General features: G+C 35.7%; 1 protein-coding gene across 3 annotated transcripts in view; it reads left to right on the forward strand.

Moving 5' to 3' along the window:
* Positions 1-20,845, forward strand: part of TBCK (TBC1 domain containing kinase) — a 209,918-nt gene that overhangs the window by 136,036 nt on the left and 53,037 nt on the right. Inside the window, exon 24 of one of the 3 annotated variants that reach the window (XM_061419452.1) lies at positions 3,779-5,213. The exons of the other annotated variants lie outside the window; for them this stretch is intronic. Coding sequence (XP_061275436.1) covers positions 3,779-3,814 — 36 coding nt within the window. The 3' untranslated portion in view covers positions 3,815-5,213. Of the gene's footprint in view, positions 1-3,778; positions 5,214-20,845 lie in introns of those variants that run through there. 3 annotated transcript variants of the gene reach the window in all.

The raw sequence follows: 20,845 nt of genomic DNA on the forward strand, positions 1-20,845 counted from the left end.
GTGATGAATTTAGTGCTCCCAAAAATTACTCTGTAGTAAACATCATGAGGAAAAATGTATGACTTCATATTTATAAAATGTAGCTGTAAGTTGCTGAAGGAAGAAACAGGAAAAGTAGATCCAAAAGAAGTGGCAAAGCCAGGGAAGCATATTCTTAAACTCTAATTTAAGTTGGTTTCATTAGTACTATATTTTAATTAATTATGAGACTTTATACAGAGAAGAATTGTATTAGGGGAAGCTCAGAGTCCTTGGCAAGAAATATCTTGGTTAGGTGAGAGAACAAAAACGACTCCAGCAAGACTTCTGAAGTCTCTCTAATGTTAAAAGGGGAATCTTGATAAGAACAGTCATTCCTAAACAGAGCCGATCCTCAGAAGGAGAATATCTTTGATCCCTCTCTAAGCTAAGTCAGACTTTTCCTTCTGTTAGTCAAAGCGAGAACTCCTCCAGATTGGATAGAGCTAATGAGAACTTGTTTCTGAGGTTAAGGAAGTGAACTTCTCACACTGAGTAGTCTGTCAGAGTCTGACACTTAGGACTGGCTGGATTAAAATTACATGGCAAAGCTGTATCTATTAACATAATAAGGCAAATGAAGTGTAATAGGTAAAGGCTTCCTATTTTTGAAATCCATAGTATTTGTTTTTCTTTAGGGTTTATTAATATAGCTGATTGTTTTCTGTACCTATAATTTATCTTGTTAGTCATTTATAATAGCCTAACACTATATTTTAATCCATTTAGCATGATCATGAGGGTGCCAGATTATTCAGTCTCTATATGTGCCTATATTTCCTTTATTAAACTAAATTCGTGAAGAGTAAGAACTGCATCTTAATGATTTTTGTGTTCCCGTTGCTTAGTATAATGCTTGATGCATCGTAACCTCTTAAGAAATGAAATAATAAGATACATCTCTGATAATTTACATGTGCGTTAAAGATCCCCAGGGCCCAGTTCAATGGCCAGGAAATAGTGTGCTCTCAATATACATGTATTTAGTTGAAGTAATTACCACAAATAAGGTTTTACTAGTGAACTCTCAGTTGAACAAAGCATTAATCCACAACTCATTATTCATCAGGCATGTTAACTGCATCTACTTTTCCTTCATAGCATACATTTTACTGATCATTTTAGTGGTACATGTTTGCCATTGCTTTCTGTCATTGACCGTTCATATTTTTTCTCATTTTAAAACTCCATTTGCTTCACTGCAGCAGTCTAAAACTTGAAATATTTACATATTGAATATCTTCAACATTTACTGCTGCCCCTTTTTTGTGAAGTGTGAGAAATCAAAATTCCAGTTGCATATTAAAGATATATCTTCTTCTGAGTTATAGAAATCCCTGGGTCTTCTTTTGCTAAATCATTAAATTAGTAAATGCCACTTTTCTGACTGTAGATACTTCGGTGTTCACGGTCTGTTCTGAATGGAGCAGTGCCCTCTTAATTCAGTGAGTGAAACAAGGGCAGAAAAATGCCCAGAGCCAGACAAGAATCAAATAATGACTGAAGGAGCACTAGATTTCTTGAGCGTACTGTACTGAGGAAGGTTGGATTGTAGGGTTGGATCTTGGGAAGAAAAAGAGATGTTTACAAGTTTGGGATAGGAGGGTACTGAGGATGGAGCTTTTGATAGAAAACACAAAAGAAGAAAATAAATAAGAAGTCTTGTCATCTTTGGTGAAAATAACACTTGTCATGACTTAGGGTAGAATACCCTGTTTAGAATAGGCCCAGGCCAGCAGCTGGACTGATCTGAGCCACGGCATACTTCCCCACAGACATCAGGGTAAGACTTTGACATGGCATTAGCATATCTACATTGCAGTTGACAGGAAGGTTATGCTGGTGACAGTTTTTGTTCCTTTGCAGTTTGATTTAGTTCAGTATGGATTTGAGACAGTTCCTAAAGCAGTGTTTTTTCACTAGTTAAGTCTATCGAATATATTTTCTTCATGAAGACTGTTGGGCACAGGTAGCACAATTCCAACTTGCTAATGAATATCTGGGTTCTTGCACTGAGATCTTTCTTATGCATACTCAAAGTCCAGGGATGTCATTGCATGTATCAGTGACATTCCATGGCATTTAAAGAGAAACGGATTCTGGCGCTATTCTACAGAAGGGCTAGCAACAAGAGACACACACAGGATTCTGTGAGTCTAATGATTTTCACAATCCCAGGGTTTAAATGTCTTGTTTTTTTTCAGCTATCCTTCCAGGATATCCTATAAACTATGCAAAATAAATAAACAAGCCTTGTTATATGATATATACTACCAAAATTTCAGTTTGTTAAACCCAATTTGTATATGTGCTAACAAATAAAGGTGAATAATGAAAAAGAAAAGGCAACTTTTATCTGAAATATTCTCATATCTCCTAGAGAATTAATGTTAAAGTTTATTTGTTTCTTCATTTCTCCCCAAAGCCAAAATGAGCAACTAAACTGGAATTATTCCAGATATGTCTATGTGAATTATAGGTTACTGCTCCTAAATCCAGAGAAGGCAATGGCAACCCACTCCAGTACTCTTACCTGGAAAATCCCATGGACGGAGGGGCCTGGTAGGCTGCAGTCCATGGGGTTGCTATCAGTTGGACACGACTGAGCGACTTCACTTTCACTTTTCACTTTCATGCATTGGAGAAGGAAATGGCAACCCACTCCAGTGTTCTTGACTGGAGAATCCCAGGGATGGAGAGCCTGGTGGGCTGCCGTCTATGGGGTCTCACAGAGTCGGGTAAGACTGAAGCGACTTAGCAGCAGCAGCAGCAGCTCCTAAATCCTATAGAAATTAAGTAAAACAAACATTAGCAAAGAATAGATTAGAATCCTGACAGACTTCATTTAATTAATGCATTTTAAACTTTCATGCTTATTAAATAGATACTTGAAATAGTTTAAGATTAATGTTTGTTTTCTTGAATAAACTAAATGGTTCCCAGTGAATTCAAATAGCCCTCTTATGGAAAACTAGATTCCTACATGTACTTATACCCATTTCCAAATCCTATTTTCAGTTATATTCATCTGTTTCAGTTTCTTTCTTTCCCAGTACTAGTACCAAGAGATTATTAAAATTATAACTATATCATACGTTTGGCACTGTGTTTCTACATGAATTGTAGAATTGGCTTGTCGTTTTCCCTCCTCCCCTGGGAAAAATATCATTTTGGTATTTATGTTGTGATTAAGTTTATAAAAAGTAGAAAAAATTGATATACAATAATGAGTTTTATATTTTCCAAAATTAGGATATGCCTTTCTATGTATTCATGTCTTGTAGTTTCTCTATGGTGTTTTATTTCTTATGTGTTTCTTGTTTGGCTTATTACTATTTTAACCTTTCTCTTGCCATTATTATTAGGATATTTTATTTCATTGTATTTTCTAGCTGGTTATATATAAAGAAAGATGCTGGCTTTACAAACAGTTTAATGTAGTGGTAAACAGCTACATTGTTTAGAATAGATTAGAATTTCAAAACCCAGGTCTGCCATACCAACTGTATGACCTGTTTGCTTATCCATCAAACAGAGATTAATAATTTTACATGCTTCATCGGATTATTGGGAGTATTAAATTAGATAGTATATTCAGAACATTGCTGGCACATAGTAAACACTCTGTAAGTTTTCATCCTCATTATCATTATCATTTATCTGCCATGTTAATGTTCTCTCATTATTTGTAAGTTTTTCCATTGATTTAAATTTTCCAGTTGTATATCATGTAAAAATTATAATTTTGCTTCTTTTCCAGTTCTATCCGTCTTATATCTATCTGTTGTTTAGTTAATTAACCTCAGTCTTCAGAACAGTGTTAAATAACAACGGTAATGATGGACAGAGCTTCCCAGATGGTATAGGAGTAAAGAATCCGCCTGCCAGTGCAGGGTATGCAAGAGACGCATTTGGATCCCTGCTTCAGGAAGATTCCCTGGAGTAGGAAACGGCAACCCACTGCAGTATTCTTGACTGGAAGATTTCATGGACAGAGGAGCCTGGCAGGCTACAGTTCATGGGATCACAAAGAGTCGGACATGATTGAGCATGATGGTGGACATCTTTAGTTAACATTTAGAGTTAGTGGCAGTGCTTCTGGTGTTTTACTTGCTCAGTTTTGACTTCAAAGATAAATTTTATAGGTTATGAAAGAACCATGCATTCTGATTTCTTAAAGAGTTTTATCAAATATCTTTCAACATGTTTTTTGGATATTCAGAAGTAAATAAAGAGAAAATAACTATTATTGGCTCCTAAGCTTTTTATTGTTTCAGTTTTTGGAGCCAGCTGTAAATCTAGGCTCTGTCCTCATTTCTGTTTATATAGAGGGTATTGACAGTATATACCACAAGCTCATTAGAGATCTCACCAGCCTTGTCTTTAGTACAGCAATCACTAGACTTTCTCCCATAGGTGTTTCTTGGCACTCCAACCAGAGAGCATTTCAGTCATTACTTGACTTTGGTTATATAATGAGGAGAGTGATGAGAGAATTTCCCAAGTGACAAGGAACACAGGAGCAAAAATTTCCTTCGATGTATAAGATGTTCAAGCTGGTTTTAGAAAAGGCAGAGCAACCAGAGGTCAAATTGCCAGCATCCACTGGATCATGGAAAAAGCAAGAGAGTTCCAGAAAAACATCTATTTCTGCTTTATTGACTATGCCAAAGCCTTTGACTGTGTGGATCACAATAAACTGTGGAAAATACTTCAAGAGATGGGAATACCAGAACACCTGACCTGCCTCTTGAGAAACCTATATGCAGGTCAGGAGGCAACAGAACTGAACATGGAACAACAGACTGGTTCCAAATAGGAAAAGGAGTACGTCAAGGCTGTATATTGTCACCCTGCTTATTTAACTTATATTCATGAGAAACACTGGGCTGGAAGAAGCACAAGCTGGAATCAAGATTGCCAGGAGAAATATCAATAACCTCAGATATGCAGATGACACCACCCTTATGGCAGAAAGTGAAGAGGAACTAAAGAGCCTCTTGATGAAAGTGAAAGAGGAGAGTGAAAAAGTTGGCTTAAAGCTCAACATTCGGAAAACGAAGATCATGGCATCTGGTCCCATCACTTCATGGGAAATAGACGGGGAAACAGTGGAAACAGTGTCAGACTTTATTTTTCTGGGCTCCAAAATCACTGCAGATGGTGACTGCAGCCATGAAATTAAAAGACACTTACTCCTTGGAAGGAAAGTTATGACCAACCTAGATAACATATTCAAAAGCAGAGATATTACTTTGCCAACAAAGGTCCGTCTAGTGAAGACTATGGTTTTTCCAGTGGTCATGTATGGATGTGAGAGTTGGACTGTGAAGAAAGCTGAGCACTGAAGAACTGATGCTTTTGAACTGTGGTGTTGGAGAAGACTCTTGAGAGTCCCTTGGACTGCAAGGAGATCCAACCAGGCCATCCTAAAGGAGATCAGTCCTAGGTGTTCATTGGAAGGACTGACGCTGAAGCTGAAACTCCAATATTTTGGCCACCTGATGCAAAGAGCTGACTCATTTAAAAAAACCCTGATGCTGGGAAAGATTGAGGGCAGGAGGAGGAGGGGACGACAGAGGATGATATGGTTGGATGGCATCACCGACTCAATGGATATGGGTTTGGGTTGACTCTGGGAGTTGGTGATGGACAGGGAGGCCTGGCGTGCTGCGGTTCATGGGGTCACAAAGAGTCAGACACGACTGAGCGACTGAACTGAACTGATAAGAAAAAAAAATGTGAGAAAAGGGTAATGATGTCAGTAACCCAATTTAAGTAAAGGCTGTACCTTGGAAAGGTAGAGTTAGAGATGAAGATATCAATTTAACCAACTAAAACACCTCTTTGTCACCAGTGGGCTCTACTTCCTGAGTCTCTGCTGCTATTGAAAGCTGACTATAAAGTTCTGTGTGAAGTAGCAGTTCTGTCACATTCCAGAAGGAAGCTATCATATGTTCTACCTTTAGGAGCTTAGCTGAGGGGAGCCACTCTCATGTTTAACATATTCATCTTCTTTATCTCATCCTAGGAAATTTATCAAGTTCTGGTTTTATTTTGAAATTATTTCCAGAAGCTTTTAGAAAATTATAGAGTGGCACCAGCACCACCGCTGCCCATATACATCACCACATTGTCCATGTTTTTGATCCCTGGACCACTGTGAGAGTTCTCCACGTAACTGCCTCCATGTCTTCTGCCCTCACTTCAACCACTTTATTTTATTTTTTTTTCAACCACTTTAAACTAAAAAATATTTCCCAGTTACCTGTCTTTGAAATGCATAAGTTCTTAATTGATCTAAGTCTGTATGTATACTTTTTTTTTAATTTATCTATTTTAATTGGGGGCTAATTACTTTACAGTATTGTAGTGGTTTTTGCCGTACATTGACATGAATCAGCCATGGGTGTACATGTGTTCCCCATCCTAAACCCGCCTCCCACCTCCCTCCCCTTCCCATCCCTCAGGGTCATCCCAATGCACCAGCCCTGAGCACCCTGTCTCATGCATCGAACCTGGACTGGCGATCTGTTTCACATATGGTAATATACATGTTTCAATGTATGTATGCTTATACATATAAACAGTACTAAGCCTCATAATTAGAATCATTCCTGAATCTCTTTAAGTAGAAACTCCTCTGATGTCGTTAAGTGTTATGTACACGTTTCTAACTTCTGTCCTAAGGGATAGGCAAGAAATTTTCTGACCTATTAACAGCTGAAAATCAATCAGAAAAAAATTGTCACAGAATTCTAGAGCTGAAAAAAACATAAGATGTCCGCTCCTGGCCCTTCATTTTATACGTGAAAAAGCTAAGACCCAGAGAGATGAAATATCTCCAAAATATTGATATTGTATATCAAAGAGAAAATTACTTTCTTTACATAAATTAAGCTTACACACAATTTTTTAAGAGCACATCTGTGAAAATTTTAGCATAAAATCCCTAATCACTGAAGAAGTTCTATCTCCATATGTTTCATATTCATGTACATTATCTCACTTATTTGAGGGAGAAAAATATTCTCTCTAGTATGAGAGCTATATTATGCAGCTTCCAGAGCATGACAGTTTTATTTCAGACTTCCATTTCAGATGCTAGGTTTCTGTATCTTAGAAATAGTAACCTTTCCTAGTCTCTCTATAAGCAAGAGGAATAAATGAAAATACTATAATGCCATTTAAACAATTTGTTTTTTAAATATCTTTGCAAGTTGATAAAGTTTTTGAGGATTGTTTTTCTTTGTTAGTGTTCCTTTGAGAATGGTAGTTAATGGCACTGCCGGTCCCTCCTCATACATTAGCTAGAGATAGCTATTACTAAGAAAGCAGAGTCTGCTTGCTGTAGACATGTGGGAAAATAAGAATTACCGGATATTGCTCTAAAAACTCTCAGCTTTATGTATTCTAAGCCTTACTAATAGTTTACATAATGTAAGATTTACTCAGCAGTGTATGGATATACCTAACAAAAGTAACTTTTTTCCTTTCCCTTTTTCTTCAAACATTGTTTATTATTTCTTATGGTTTGACTGAAGTTTTTATGCTGATAATTCAAAAAATATGATCCTCTAGCCATTGTTGTTTGTTGTTCTGTTGCCCAGTCATGTCTAACTCTGTGACGCCATGGACTGCAGCGTGCCAGGCCTCCCTGTCCCTCACCGTCTCCCAAAGTTTGCCCAAGTTCGTGTCCATTGCATTGGTGATAACATCCAGCCATGTCATCCTCTATCATCCCCTTCTCCTCCTGCCTTCAATCTTCAACCTAGCCACATCTTCTCCCAAACACTAGTTTCTGTCTCCAGCCGCATCTCAACACTTCAACTTGGTAGATAGACCCCGTGCATCCTATTTCACAAGTCTAAATCAGAACTTGTCTTCCCCTTGTCTACTGTCTGTCATTCTCCCTTAACCACCCATGTCCAAAACATAAGTACTATCTTGGCTCATCCCTGTCCTTTATCTTTCATAAATTTTCCTACAGTGCCTCTCACGTATTCTTCCTTTACTTTTAATCAATACACCCAGTTTTACTGAACAGGCTCTGAATTTCAGGCTCTCTGCTAGGTAGTGGAAGTGTAAAAACAAGCCCTAGTCCCTGCTTTCAAGGAGCTCATGGTATATTTATTGAAAGAGACTAGTATCAGTATGGAACAGGGCCTGTAAACCTGAGACACTCTGGTTGGATACTTGTGAACTAAATTAAAAAAATTCCTTCAAAATGAAAATAGCTTCCTGACAAATTTCTGCCTTGTTTATAGCAGGATTAATTGAAACAATTGTGGAAAGGATTTTAAATGAGTTATTTATTCAGCATACCTCCTAGAGGTAGAACCCAAACTTTAGAATCAAAATACCTTCCCAGTATGTTTGATTAATTGCTTCACACAGAATATACATGTAAACCCCCACTTCTTTTCTTCACAAACTCCTATTCATCCTTTTAGGCTTTACTCATGTATTACCTTTTTTAAAAAATGTTTCCAAATTTCCACTTGCTGCTGGGCAAATGAACCACTGCTTTTCCTGTATCAGGACGGAAACCAAATTTCAGTGAGTTCAGGAGTGAATGTAAAGAAAGTAGATGTGAGAAGATAGACAGTAGCTAGAAAGTACTTGCCCCTTGGAGAGTAATTGTATTATTTAGTATTTATTTTTACATTTAGCTTTCACTATGGATGGGAGAGAATTGGATGTATTTGTAGGCCAAGGGAATGACTGAAGGAAAAAAAAAGATAATGAATAGAGCAAGGCTCTCGGTTTCCCGTTGTCATCACTTAATCTAGATCTTCATAAAATTCACTTTATTACAAGATTTTCTGCCTACTTTTTTCCCATCTCTAATTCATCCTGCAAAATATGGCCTAATTAATCTTCCTAAAATATTGCTGTTGACATGTGACACATTCCTCCAAAAATCCTAAGTTCTTATCTATTTCTTATGTCCTTGAGCTTCTCTGTCTTCAGAGCCCTCATGGTCTGTCGCCTACCTACTTATTCAGTACTATTTCTCTCTTTTTCTCAGGACAGATGTTCATTCAGTAAAACTAGTCTCTTCATTACCATTTTCATACCCTTTGGCTCTAAGTTCTATCAGAACTAGTATCTTTGTTTTGTTCATAAATGTATCCCAAGCATATTGTATATACCTAGTGGGTGCTCAATAATTATTTATGGACTGATTCCTTACTCATTCACACCTTAGAACTCTTACAATTACCTACTTATGCAACACTCCTCTTCCTCTTTTCTACTTTTCTAAACCTTACTGATTGTTTCCTGACTCAAGTCCCACTTCTTCCACCAATTTTTTGCTAACTATTTCTCCCCATTATTGTGTTTATTCCTTTCCCTGTATTCTCATAGTATGTAGCTGTGATTCCATACACTGAATCTTATGAGAGAAGCAGTGTAATAATGTGGTTAAGAGCTCAGACTCCAGAGCCAGACTAAAGTTGAATCCTGACACTGTTACTTACTGATTATGTGGCCTTTGTTATTTAACCTTTCTCTACCCCAATTTCCTCATCTGTAGCATGATCAAAATAATAAAATCTACCTCACAGAATTGTTGCAATATTGAAATGAGCTCATATATGTCAAGTGCCTATCACAGTGACCAGCACATAGCAAGCACAATATAAATATTTTCTTTCATTATTGTGTAATTTTATTATTGCTTTTATGTTAGTATTTTCCAATCAGATTAGGGACTCTTTGAGGTGAAAATGGTGTTTTATCTCTATCAAGATGGCTCAGCCCAAAGCTGGTTGATTAAATATTTTTTAATTGATGATTTATTAAAAATTTAGACTATATTAAGACTACCATGAAATTCAAGCTGCTTCACTTGGAATGTGATTTTTAAAAACAACTTATTTCATCTAAAGATATACAGTCTACCGAACACTTTTATCCTTATTATATCAATTGATCCTTAAATTGGTTTATTCTCACAGTACAGCTTAGAATTGTATGGTCAGAGAAAGTAAGCATCTAACACCCTATTTCTCAGCACTACCACATTCCCTACTTCTTGCCTGCTCATACAGGTACAGGACAGATTAGTAAGTCTTCTGTATAAACAGACATTCTACTACAAAAGAGAATATCACTACCCCTTCGTTTAGGTATGCCCAAATCTCTACAAATGGCTGTCTTGGGCACTTCCCTTCACTTACCTTGTGAGAGAGCCAGGGGGAGTGATTAGAGTGTCCAGAAACACCTACTTCTCTATCCTGCAGGATGAGAAGGGAGGGGCATCTTATCTTGAACACTGCTCACCATGAAGTTGACCACACCACCTCCAACTAAAGCTCCTTATGTAATTTGGGAGGAGAGAGGACACTGGGATAATAATTGGAAGTTGCAATTTCAGTCACTTCTCACCTAGCCCCGGGGAGGGGGGATGGAGAGGGGGCGGGCAGGGGAGACGTTGGTGGCTTTTAAGCCTCTTTGTTTCAACCCAGGAATAATATCATTCCGCATCCTGTTACACATGCATACATTCATTTACCAAACATTTCAGCACCTTCCTTGGGCAGAGCCCTCTCATCTCTTGCTATGAGAGATACAAAAGAAATCTAAGCAATTTAAGCTGTTGATATACCTGGCTCTTTGTTGTCATCAGCATATTTGTATTGATCCTGTCTCTCTCCTCAAAACATGATATGTCACTTGAAGGCTCTGTGGAGTAGAGTTTTCCTTAAGAAAGTGTACTTAAAAAAAAAAAAAAGTATTTTCATTGTGTTGAAATACACATTATTTAATACATAGATAGCTGGCCCTGTGATGTTCCCTGTCTTATAAACATGCCTACTTTTGCTTTTCATGCTTTCTGATTTCCACCTTTCTTTTAGAAGTTTGTACAGTTGGTGTTCTAATTCTAAATGTTTTTGCTCAAAATAAGGCAAATCTCTCTCTATAGGAAATGTATACAACGTGTGCCACTTTCTGTGCTGCTTCATTTTAGTTTCTTGAATTAGAAACTAGATATTTAATAAATTCTGCTTTGCTTCCAAAATGAAGAAAACTTAAATTGACTCAAAGAATCAGTACCATAGACATTCTAAGGTCATCCTGTCCAGAGAAAAACCCTCAGAAGCTCCAGGAAACTATCAATCTATCATGTATTTCCTGAACACCACTCCTGGCCTCATTTATACCCAGGTACCACTTAGCAACTAATCCACCACTGTAAATGTCATTTGAAATCCTTAATCTCCAAGTGGCTTTAGAGAGCCTAATTTTTTATATTAAGATTTTATCTTTCTTTCTCACCCTCCCCCTAAACACACAGATACACAAAATAATATACGAAAACTGCTTCCTTACATAGGGAAGGGTGTTTGTTGTTTTTAACCTTCTAATATACATTATGAGTATAATCACATAGGGAGTTGTTTCTGAGTACAGGATCAAAATATATTACTCTTAGAGGAAATGCAATTCTTGTTAAGAAAAATAATAGCCAGTAAGCAATAATCTACTAAATAATTTCTAATATCTTACATTAAACTAGGAAAACCTGTATAATTATTTAGTGATGGTAATGTAATTTACATTTATGTTGATAGAAGCTTAGAAAAGTATATTAAATATTCTTCCAGGTAGCCAATAGGCCCTTTTCTCTTTGATGAAGAGTTGGATAAAGATCAGTTTATTCAAATATTTTTTCATGCAGAAAACAAGGTAGTCCTTACCAATGAAACATGGCAGTAAACCTCAGAAGTTTTTTCTCCAATTGTCTGTATTAACGTTTGTTTGTCTCCTTTCTGAATGCATGAAAGCCTGCCCTACTGGCCAATATTTTTTTTTTAATCATTTAAAAACTTCATCTGAATTTAAGCATAATAATAACTTTATTGTTTTTCTGTAACATATTTTAGACATATTTCACTACATATTTTCTAGTGCTAGATCTGATTACCTACAATGGTGACCATAAGCCATGAGCTTTCATTTGTGAAGCCTTTTCATATTGCTGTAAATATTTGGTAAGAATTATCTTCAGACTGATTAGATTCATAGTTATGAAGTATTTAAGAGAAGTATATAATAGTGCTGGTTGAACATAAATCTCATATTTTTATAAATGTTTGAATTTTCAAAAATAGCTCATGCTTAATGATTAAAACTTAAAACACAGAAATGCATTAAGATAAAAAGTTGTTAATTCCACTGACTCACAGACTTTTACAATTTCTATGCATCATTCTTATATCTATGAAAATGTATTTATATAAACATGCATGTGTTTATGCACACACACACATATTCACTGTGATATATGTCACCAAACTGGTATTGCAGTGGATTTATTGTTTTTTTTTAATATTTATTTTATTTATCTACTCATTTATTTGTTTGATTAGATCAGGTCTTAGTTGTGGCACAGGAGCTTCATTGTGTCATGTGGGATCATTCATTGTGGTGCACAGACTCTCTAGTTTGGTGTGTAGGCTAGTTGCTCTGCAGCATGTGGGATCTTAGTTCCCCAGCCAGGGATCAAACCCTCATCCCTTGCATTGCAAGACAGATTCCTTAACCACTGGACCACAAAGGAAGTTCCAAACTTATTGTTGTATAGGATCTTTTTCCCCTTGATAATACATCTTTATTGTTTCTTCTATTGAGAAATATTTTTCTAAAATGTGATTTTAATGGGTGAATGCTATTTCTTTACATGAATCTAGTGTTATTTATTTATCCTGTCACCTTTTATTATGTGTTTCCAGTATTCCAGTTTTTCATAATTTAGGAAAAACAATATATTTAATAAATATTTTCCCATACTGCTTGGTACAATCTGTGATTATATCCATGGAACAGATTTCTAAAAAGAAATTTCTATTGCATTCATATTTGAAAATTTCTTAATACATATTATGATTTTTTCCTCCAGAAAGTCTATGTTGATTCACATATCTAAAGCATGTGTATTTTATTTATTTTTATGGAAGTATAGTTGATTTACAATGTTGTGTTAATTACTACTGTATAGCAAATTGATTCACTTATACATATTTACACATTCTTTTTTAAATATTCTTTTCCATTATGGTTTATCATAGGATATTGAACATAGTTTTCTGTACTATACAGTGTGTGTGTGTGTCTGTCTGTCTGTGTGTGTGTGTCTGTCTGTCTGTCTGTCTGTCTGTGTGTGTGTGTGTCTGTGTGTTAAGTCACTTCTGTTATGTCCGACTTTTTGCGACTCTGTGGACTGTAGCCCCCCCAGGCTCCTCTGTCCATGGGATTCTTCAGAAGAGAATACTGGAGTGGGTTGCCATTTCCTCCTCCAGGAGATTTTCTCATCCCAGGGATTGAATCCTGGTCTCTTAGGTCTGCTACACTGGCAGGCAGGTTCTTGCCGCTAGCACCCCCTGGGAAGCCCTGTGCTATATAGTCGGTCCTTGTTGTTTATCCATTCTACATATGAAAGCTTGTGTAGAAGCTCCCACTCCATCCCTCTCCCAGGTCCTACCCCCTGGCCACCACCAATCTGTTTTCTATCTCCAAGATTCTGTTTCTGTTTGACAGGTTCATTTCTGTTATATTTTAGATTCCACATAAGTGATATCATATGGTATTTGCCTTTCTCCATCTGACTTGCTTCACTTTAATGATAATCTCTAGTTGAATCCACGTTGCTGCTGCAAATGGCATTACTTTGTTCTTTTTGTGCCTGAGTAGTATCCTATTGTATATGTGTACCACGGTGTCTTTATCCATTCATCTGTCAATGGGTATTTATGTTGTTTCCATGTCTTGGCTATTGTGAATAATGCTGCCATGAACATAGGGGTGCATGTATCTTGTTGAATTATAATTTTGTCCAGATATATGCCCAGGAGTGGGATTACTAGATCATATGGTAGCTCTAGTTTTAGTTTTTTGAGGAACCTCAATACTGTTTCCACAGTGGCTGCACCAAGTTACATTCCCACCAACAGTGTACAAGGGTTCCCTTTTTTCCACACCCTCTCTGACATTTAATATTTGTAGATTTTTTTAGGGAGGGCCATTCTGACAAGTGTGAGGTGGTGCCTCATTGTAGTTTTGATTTGTATTTCTCTAATAATTACTGATGTTGAGCATCTTTTCATGTGCCTTAAAACATAATGTGTTTTTGAGCTCTTCCCTACATGCTTTCTGTCAGAGTTCAACCAACAGCAAAAGATTATACACTCACATCAGGATAATTCAAGAACAGTTTATTTAGAGAGATGATAGTTACAAAGATGATGGTGAAATGTTGGTGAAAATATGAGAAATAATGCAGTAAATTATGAAAATTAGCAATAGCACTGATCAGAACACGGGAAATGAAAAGCAGATTGAGAAAGCCATTTTGAGAGGAAAAGTGACTTTTGGTCAACAAACGTAACTAAAACAAGGTGAATTTTCAAGTACAGAACCAAGGGATTATATTACCTTGACCTGCTCTTTCTATTGTCTGAACCACCTTGAAAGCCAGAGGACCTGGGGTCCCTCTTCTAGGTCCAAACAGAGGCCTCCCACCAGTAGAGAACAGGCAGGAACCAATGGAGAGTGAATCTGGAGAGACAAGCAAAAGATATCTAGAACACTTAGCTACTTTTTCTATGTCTTTGGTTATACATGTTTTTTATATATCTGTGATCGAGGTAAAAACTTTTTCTTTACTTATTTGTGTTTATTTTGTCAAGTATATGTGTATATCTCCCCTCCCTTCATTTTAACTAAGCAGGCTGTTTTTTCTTATTGGTTTGCCTTATTGATTAAAAGAGTTCTTTATATATTAAGGACATCTTAAATTTTTATTTTTCACATATATTTCTCTTATTTAAGAGTTCAGCTTTTGCTATATGCTTGAAATTAATTTAAGTCATCAATTCTTACTCTTTTGTGATTCTACTTTTTACATATAATTTTTGTTCAACTTACAAATCATTTTACTTTGTAGTATAGGATAGAAACATGATTTTATTTTATTCTAGGTAATAAATGATGCCTACATTATATCCTAAATTATATACCATTTTCTCCAGTGATTTGATATGGAATCCTATTCTTTTACAGCATTCTTTCATTTATTGAGGTCTTTCTATACACCCCATTATGGCCTATTAGTCTCCTAGTCAATTCTAGTGCAATATCATGTGTTGATATCTTATACGGTTTTAGCATATGACAATGTATTTTATTATTTTTCATTGTTTCCTTGACATTCTCACCTATTTAGACAAATGAACTTTAGAGTTTTTGTTTCAAAATAACAAAGAAATATTCTTTTAGAGTTTTGATTAAATTGTAATATATTAATACATTGTTTGAAGAGGAAATAAAGGTCTTCTAATACTGAATCTTTCTTTCCAGATAGCATTTTATGTGTCTCAGGTTTTTCTAATGCCCATCACAAAACTGTTTCATTTTCTTTAAATATTATTTTTATTTCTAAGTATTTTGTTTTGGAGGAATATTTTGACATTGCAATTGAAAGCTTATGTTCCTTGAGTTTTTTGACTGGCTTCTGCTGCTGTTGAAAATAGCTAACAATTTTGTTGTATATATATTGTGACTAAAACTTTACCGAATTCTTACCAGTTTTATTAGACTTTCCTCTGAGCAGTCTGGATTTTCTAAGACTATTGTATTATCTAAGAGATACGTTTTTTTCACAATAAGTCTGCGTATATGGTTCATCATTAAGTAGAATGTCAAATATTTGAGATGAAGAACATCTGTCTTAATGAAATCTTTCATCGCTCAGATTAGCTTTCCTTCTGATATGTGTTTACCATGAGTTTTTCTTTTTCTAAAATTGGGAATAAATGTGAAGTTTTGTCACATATGGCTTTGTGTCACCTACAATGATGAATTACATACTTTGTCTCCTTTGACTAATTAAAGGTGATGAATTACTTTTCAAATCGTCCTTCTATTGAGCCATCCTTCATTCCTAGAATATCCCGTTTGGTCATAATATGCCATTCTTTTAAATTTCTACTGCATTCAATTCTCTAGTTTTGAGATTTTTTGAAAGAATCTATATTCATAAGGAATATTGAGGGTTGTGCATGCATTTGTGTTTGATGCCATTTTTGTTAGATTTAAGTATTAGGTTAAGGACGCTTCATAAATGACCTTTCAATGTTTTCTTTGCCTTGGAATAGTTATAAGATAGAAGTGCTTAGGGGAAAACTGTTTGGCACCTCTCTTTAAAGCAATTGTTTAAAAACTTTAAAATCTTACCTGTTTTTACACAGTCTATTTAGTTGTATTTACAAAGTCTATTTAGATTTTGTAAATAGTCTGTTGTATTGTAAAGTGCACACAGAGTTTATCATTCTCCTCAACTTTACCTTGGTCTATGAATATATAGGTCTATTCAGATTTTCTGTTCTTTTGAAAATATTTGGAATCAGTTATTCTTTCAAATATTTTTACATGCTTATATTTTTCTCATTTATAGACAATTAGAAAGATATATAGAAAAGAGAGATATAAAGAAAATACAGAGAGAAGGAAAAAGAGAAGCATATTTACTTATATTTTTCTCATTTATTATCATGCACATGGTTCATATACAGCTTTTCTAGTTTTATTGATATTCCCCTAAGTTTCAGCTCTAGTATTTATGTATTTTTTCCTTCATTCATATTTTTTATTATCATTAAATTACCTACTTTACTAGGATAGTTTTGTTGTCTGTTTATTTTTTCCTTCTTTATATTCATCTAAGTCTTTCAATTAATTAGAGTATGTTTTGTAAGCTTATATGGTAGCAGCTGGCATCTTCAGTTTTTCAGTTGAGGAAAGGAGAGATGGCTGTGAGAAATTATTGAGGCAGACATGGGTTTCAGTATTCTTGATTAACGATCACAGAGCCCAGAGGCTAGAGAATCGGATGATTTACCATCCCTGAAGAGTCTGTCTAGTGATCCAGACAAATAGCTTTGCTAATGTTATTTAATCACATTTTTATTCACTCATTCATTCATTAAACACCTATTAACAATTTTTGGTGCCAGACCTTGTGCTGTCTTTTGGAGATACAAATACGAAAAGACGTAGAACCTGTATTTAAGGATTTTGTAATTCAAGTGAAGAAACAGATAATCAATTACAAGTATAGTAATTACTATGATACAGGTATGTACATGTTTTGGGAAAATGTGTACATACCCCATAGCACAAAATTACTCAGGAAAAGTAATAGAAAATTTAGAAATACTATTTTATTCATTTGTATTCAACAAATATATTATGTGTCAGATAATATGCTGAAACCTGGGGAGATTGTAGGTGTAAAAGTAACTTTCCTTGTCTTTGAGGAGCTGTTAGTCTGGTGGAAGTAAATAATCCTATTACAATAAAGACATGTACCAGATACCTGTGGGGACACAGGAAAGAAACTAAATGAGCCTGTCAGAGGTTAAAAAGACTTTCTTCACAGAGAGAGTAATGTTTGAACTGATACTTGTAAGGTGAGCAGGTATTTATTAAGTGGACAAGGTGTGGCATTCTAAGCAGAGGAAGCAACATGGGCAAAGGTGGCACGGTGGTATAAAAAGGCAGATAGTCTGCTAATGCCAAAGCACGAGGTACAAGGTGGTGAGGGGTGAGAAAAAAGGTGAAAGATACCAAGCTTTTATTAAACGCTGACAGTGTGTCAGACACTATTCTAAATGTTCTATAGAGATTAACATTTAGTTCTTACAGCAGCCCAGGAGGATTTAGATAACTGCTGTTATCCCACTTTTTAGATGAAGAAATTAGGCAGAGAGTTTAAGTATCATGTCCAAAATCATACACTGTGAGTGGGCTGGCCAAAATTTGAGTCCTGGTAATCTGACCCCAAAGCCTATGGTCTCTTGCCTACTATAGACAGGTACCAATTCATAAAAGACTTTATATTCTATACCAAAGAATTTGGATTTCACTCCATCAATGTCTAGAAACCAGTGAGGTGTTCTTAATTATAAAAATCTACATGATCAGATTTTTAAGTGTATGTTAGCTGCTCAGTTGTGTCCGATTCTTTACGACCCCAGGGACTGCGACCTCCCAGGATCCTCTGTCCATGGAACTTCCCAGAGAAGAATACTGGAGTGGGTTGCCGTTCCTTTCTCCAGGGGATCTTCCTGAGCCAGGGATCGAATCCAGGTCCCCTTCATTGCAGGCAGATTCTTTACTATCTGAGTCACTAGGGAAGCCTGATCAGGTTTTTATTTCAACTCAAGTGGCATTTGGAATATGGACTAGAAGGGATGACTTTATGTGAAGAGAATATTAGAGGAAAAAAAGAAATAGCAAGAGGGGCAAACAGCTTCTGCAGTCCGTTTGAGGGATGGTGGAAGCCCTGAAGTAGGGCAGTAAATCAGGGAACAGGTTCAGATTCAAGAGTTATTTTGATGAAACTTGGGGATTTGTTATATAGGAATGAGAAGTAAGGAAGGATGAAAAGTCTGCAGTGGTTTTCAGATTTCTGTCCTTGGTAACTAAGTTGAAGTTAGTGCCAGGACATGTGACAGAAAATATGGGAGGAGTGTTCTAGACACTGGTTCTTTATTCTCATAGTTAATATTTCCAGGGATACAAGGATTTTTAAGTGTTTGCAAATCAGTAAGTGTGATGATCACATTAACAAATTAAAGAATAAAACCATATGATATTCTCAAAATATATAGAAAAGGCTTTTGATATAATTCAACATCCATTTATGATTTTAAAAACAGCTCTCCAGAAGGTGGACATAAAGGGAAATACCTCAACATAAAAAAGGCCATATATGACAAACCCACAACTAACTCAACAATGAAAAGCTAAAACCATTTCCTCTAAGATCAGGAACAAGATAAGGATTCCCACTCTCACCACTTTTATTCAGCATAGTATTGCAAGTCCTAACCATAGATATCAGACAAGAGAAAGAAATGAAAGGAATTAAAATTAGAAAGGAAGAAGTATCACTGTTAGCAGATGACATGATACTATAATAGAAAATCCTAAAGACACCATCAGAAAACTGCTAGAGCTCATGAATTTGGTAAAGTTGCAGGTACAAAATTAATACATAAAAATCTATTACATTTCTGTACACTAACAGTGAACTATCAAAATTAAGGAAACAATCCCATTTACCACTGAATCAAAAAGAATAAAATAATAAATAAGGAATAAACCTACCTAAGGAGGTAAAGGACTTCCCTGGTGGCTCAGACAGTAAAGCGTCTGCCTACAATGTGGGAGACCCAGGTTCAATCCCTGGGTCAGGAAGATCTCCTGGAGAAGGAAATGGCAACCCACTCCAGTATTCTTGCCTGTAAAAATCCCATGGATGAAGGAGCCTCGTAGGCTACAGTCCAGGGGGTCGCAAAGCGTCTGACACGACTAAGCAACTTCACTTTCACTTTTCCCTTTCTTTCAAGGAGGTAAAAGACCTGTACTTGAAAAACTATAAGACACTGATGAAAGAAATTGACGATGTCACAAACAGATGAAAAGATATACCATGTTCTTGGATTGAAAGAATTAACATTGTTAAAACGATTATACTTCCCAAGGCAACCTACAGATTCAATCCCTATCAAGATACCAATGGCATTTTTCACAGAACTAGAACAAATAATTTTAAAATTTGTATAGAAACACAAAAGACCCCAAATAGTGAAAACAATCTTAGAAAAGAAAAACAGAGTAGGAGGAATCATGCTCCCTGACTTCAGATTATACTGCAACGCTACAGTAATCAAACCTGGTACTGGCACAAAAGCAGAGACATAGATCAATGGAACAGAATAGAGAACCCAGAACTATCCCCAGGCACCTGTAGTCAATTAACCTACTACAAAAGTGACAAAAATAGAGACAGTTTCTTCAATAAGTGGTACTGAGAAAACTGAATAGCTACATGTTAAAAAAAAAAAAAAATCAGAACATTCTCCAAACCGTATACCAAAAAAAGTCAAGTCTGCCATTTCAGACTCTTAGGTACCATGACAGAGTGATTCTCCTAGTAGTTTAATGGACACAGGAAAATAACTGTCATGTTACCAGGTTTGGATTTTTGCTTGCTTGCTCCGCGTTATCACTAACACATTTAGATAGCCCTTTCAGAGAATTCACTCTACTGAAAGATAGTTTTTGTCAGTAACATTGCTAAATAAATTTTGACTCTAGTTTGGAAATGGAATATTATTTTTTTTAAAGTCATTCTCATTCCAATTGATTTCTGATATTTGGACATCTAAATTTAATGTGCATTGTATGTACACGTTCTTAGGCAGAAATGATAATAGAAATTTTCAGAGTTGTTCTGTAGTTATCCTCAATTCTTGTCCATTGTCCATAAACAATGTTCTGTGAATTTGAAATCCTACTCATACAGGAAAATATCAATATCAATGATACTAAAGAAGGTTTAAATTTTATAAAGGAAGTTTTACTTTTATGCCTCTAAGTGGAAATTGTACAGTGAATAGTGAAATTGTGTATAAAACTGTCTAATAAAAGAAAAACTATATTCTGAATTTTTTAGTATTATAATTATTTTCTTCATAAAGCAAAGTTGTATAATTTTTCCTAAGTATAATTTACTAATCTCCTAAATTTGATTTGTAGACGAACATGCTTGCAACATATTAAAGTTCTTTGATGATACACACTGAAATTTCAGAAAGTTATGAACTTGTCAGTGACTCCTGTTTCCTTCTTTTCTTACCATTTCATAAGGCAATCAGTCTTTTCTTTGAAGAAACTCCTCACAAATGATGCATTTGATTGGAACCAACGCCAAGGTCAAATCTCTTTCATCAGTCAGTTCTTCATAGAGAAT

Source organism: Bos javanicus, chromosome 6, assembly GCF_032452875.1.
Source record: "Bos javanicus breed banteng chromosome 6, ARS-OSU_banteng_1.0, whole genome shotgun sequence".
In the NCBI taxonomy this organism is placed as follows: Eukaryota; Metazoa; Chordata; class Mammalia; order Artiodactyla; family Bovidae; genus Bos; species Bos javanicus.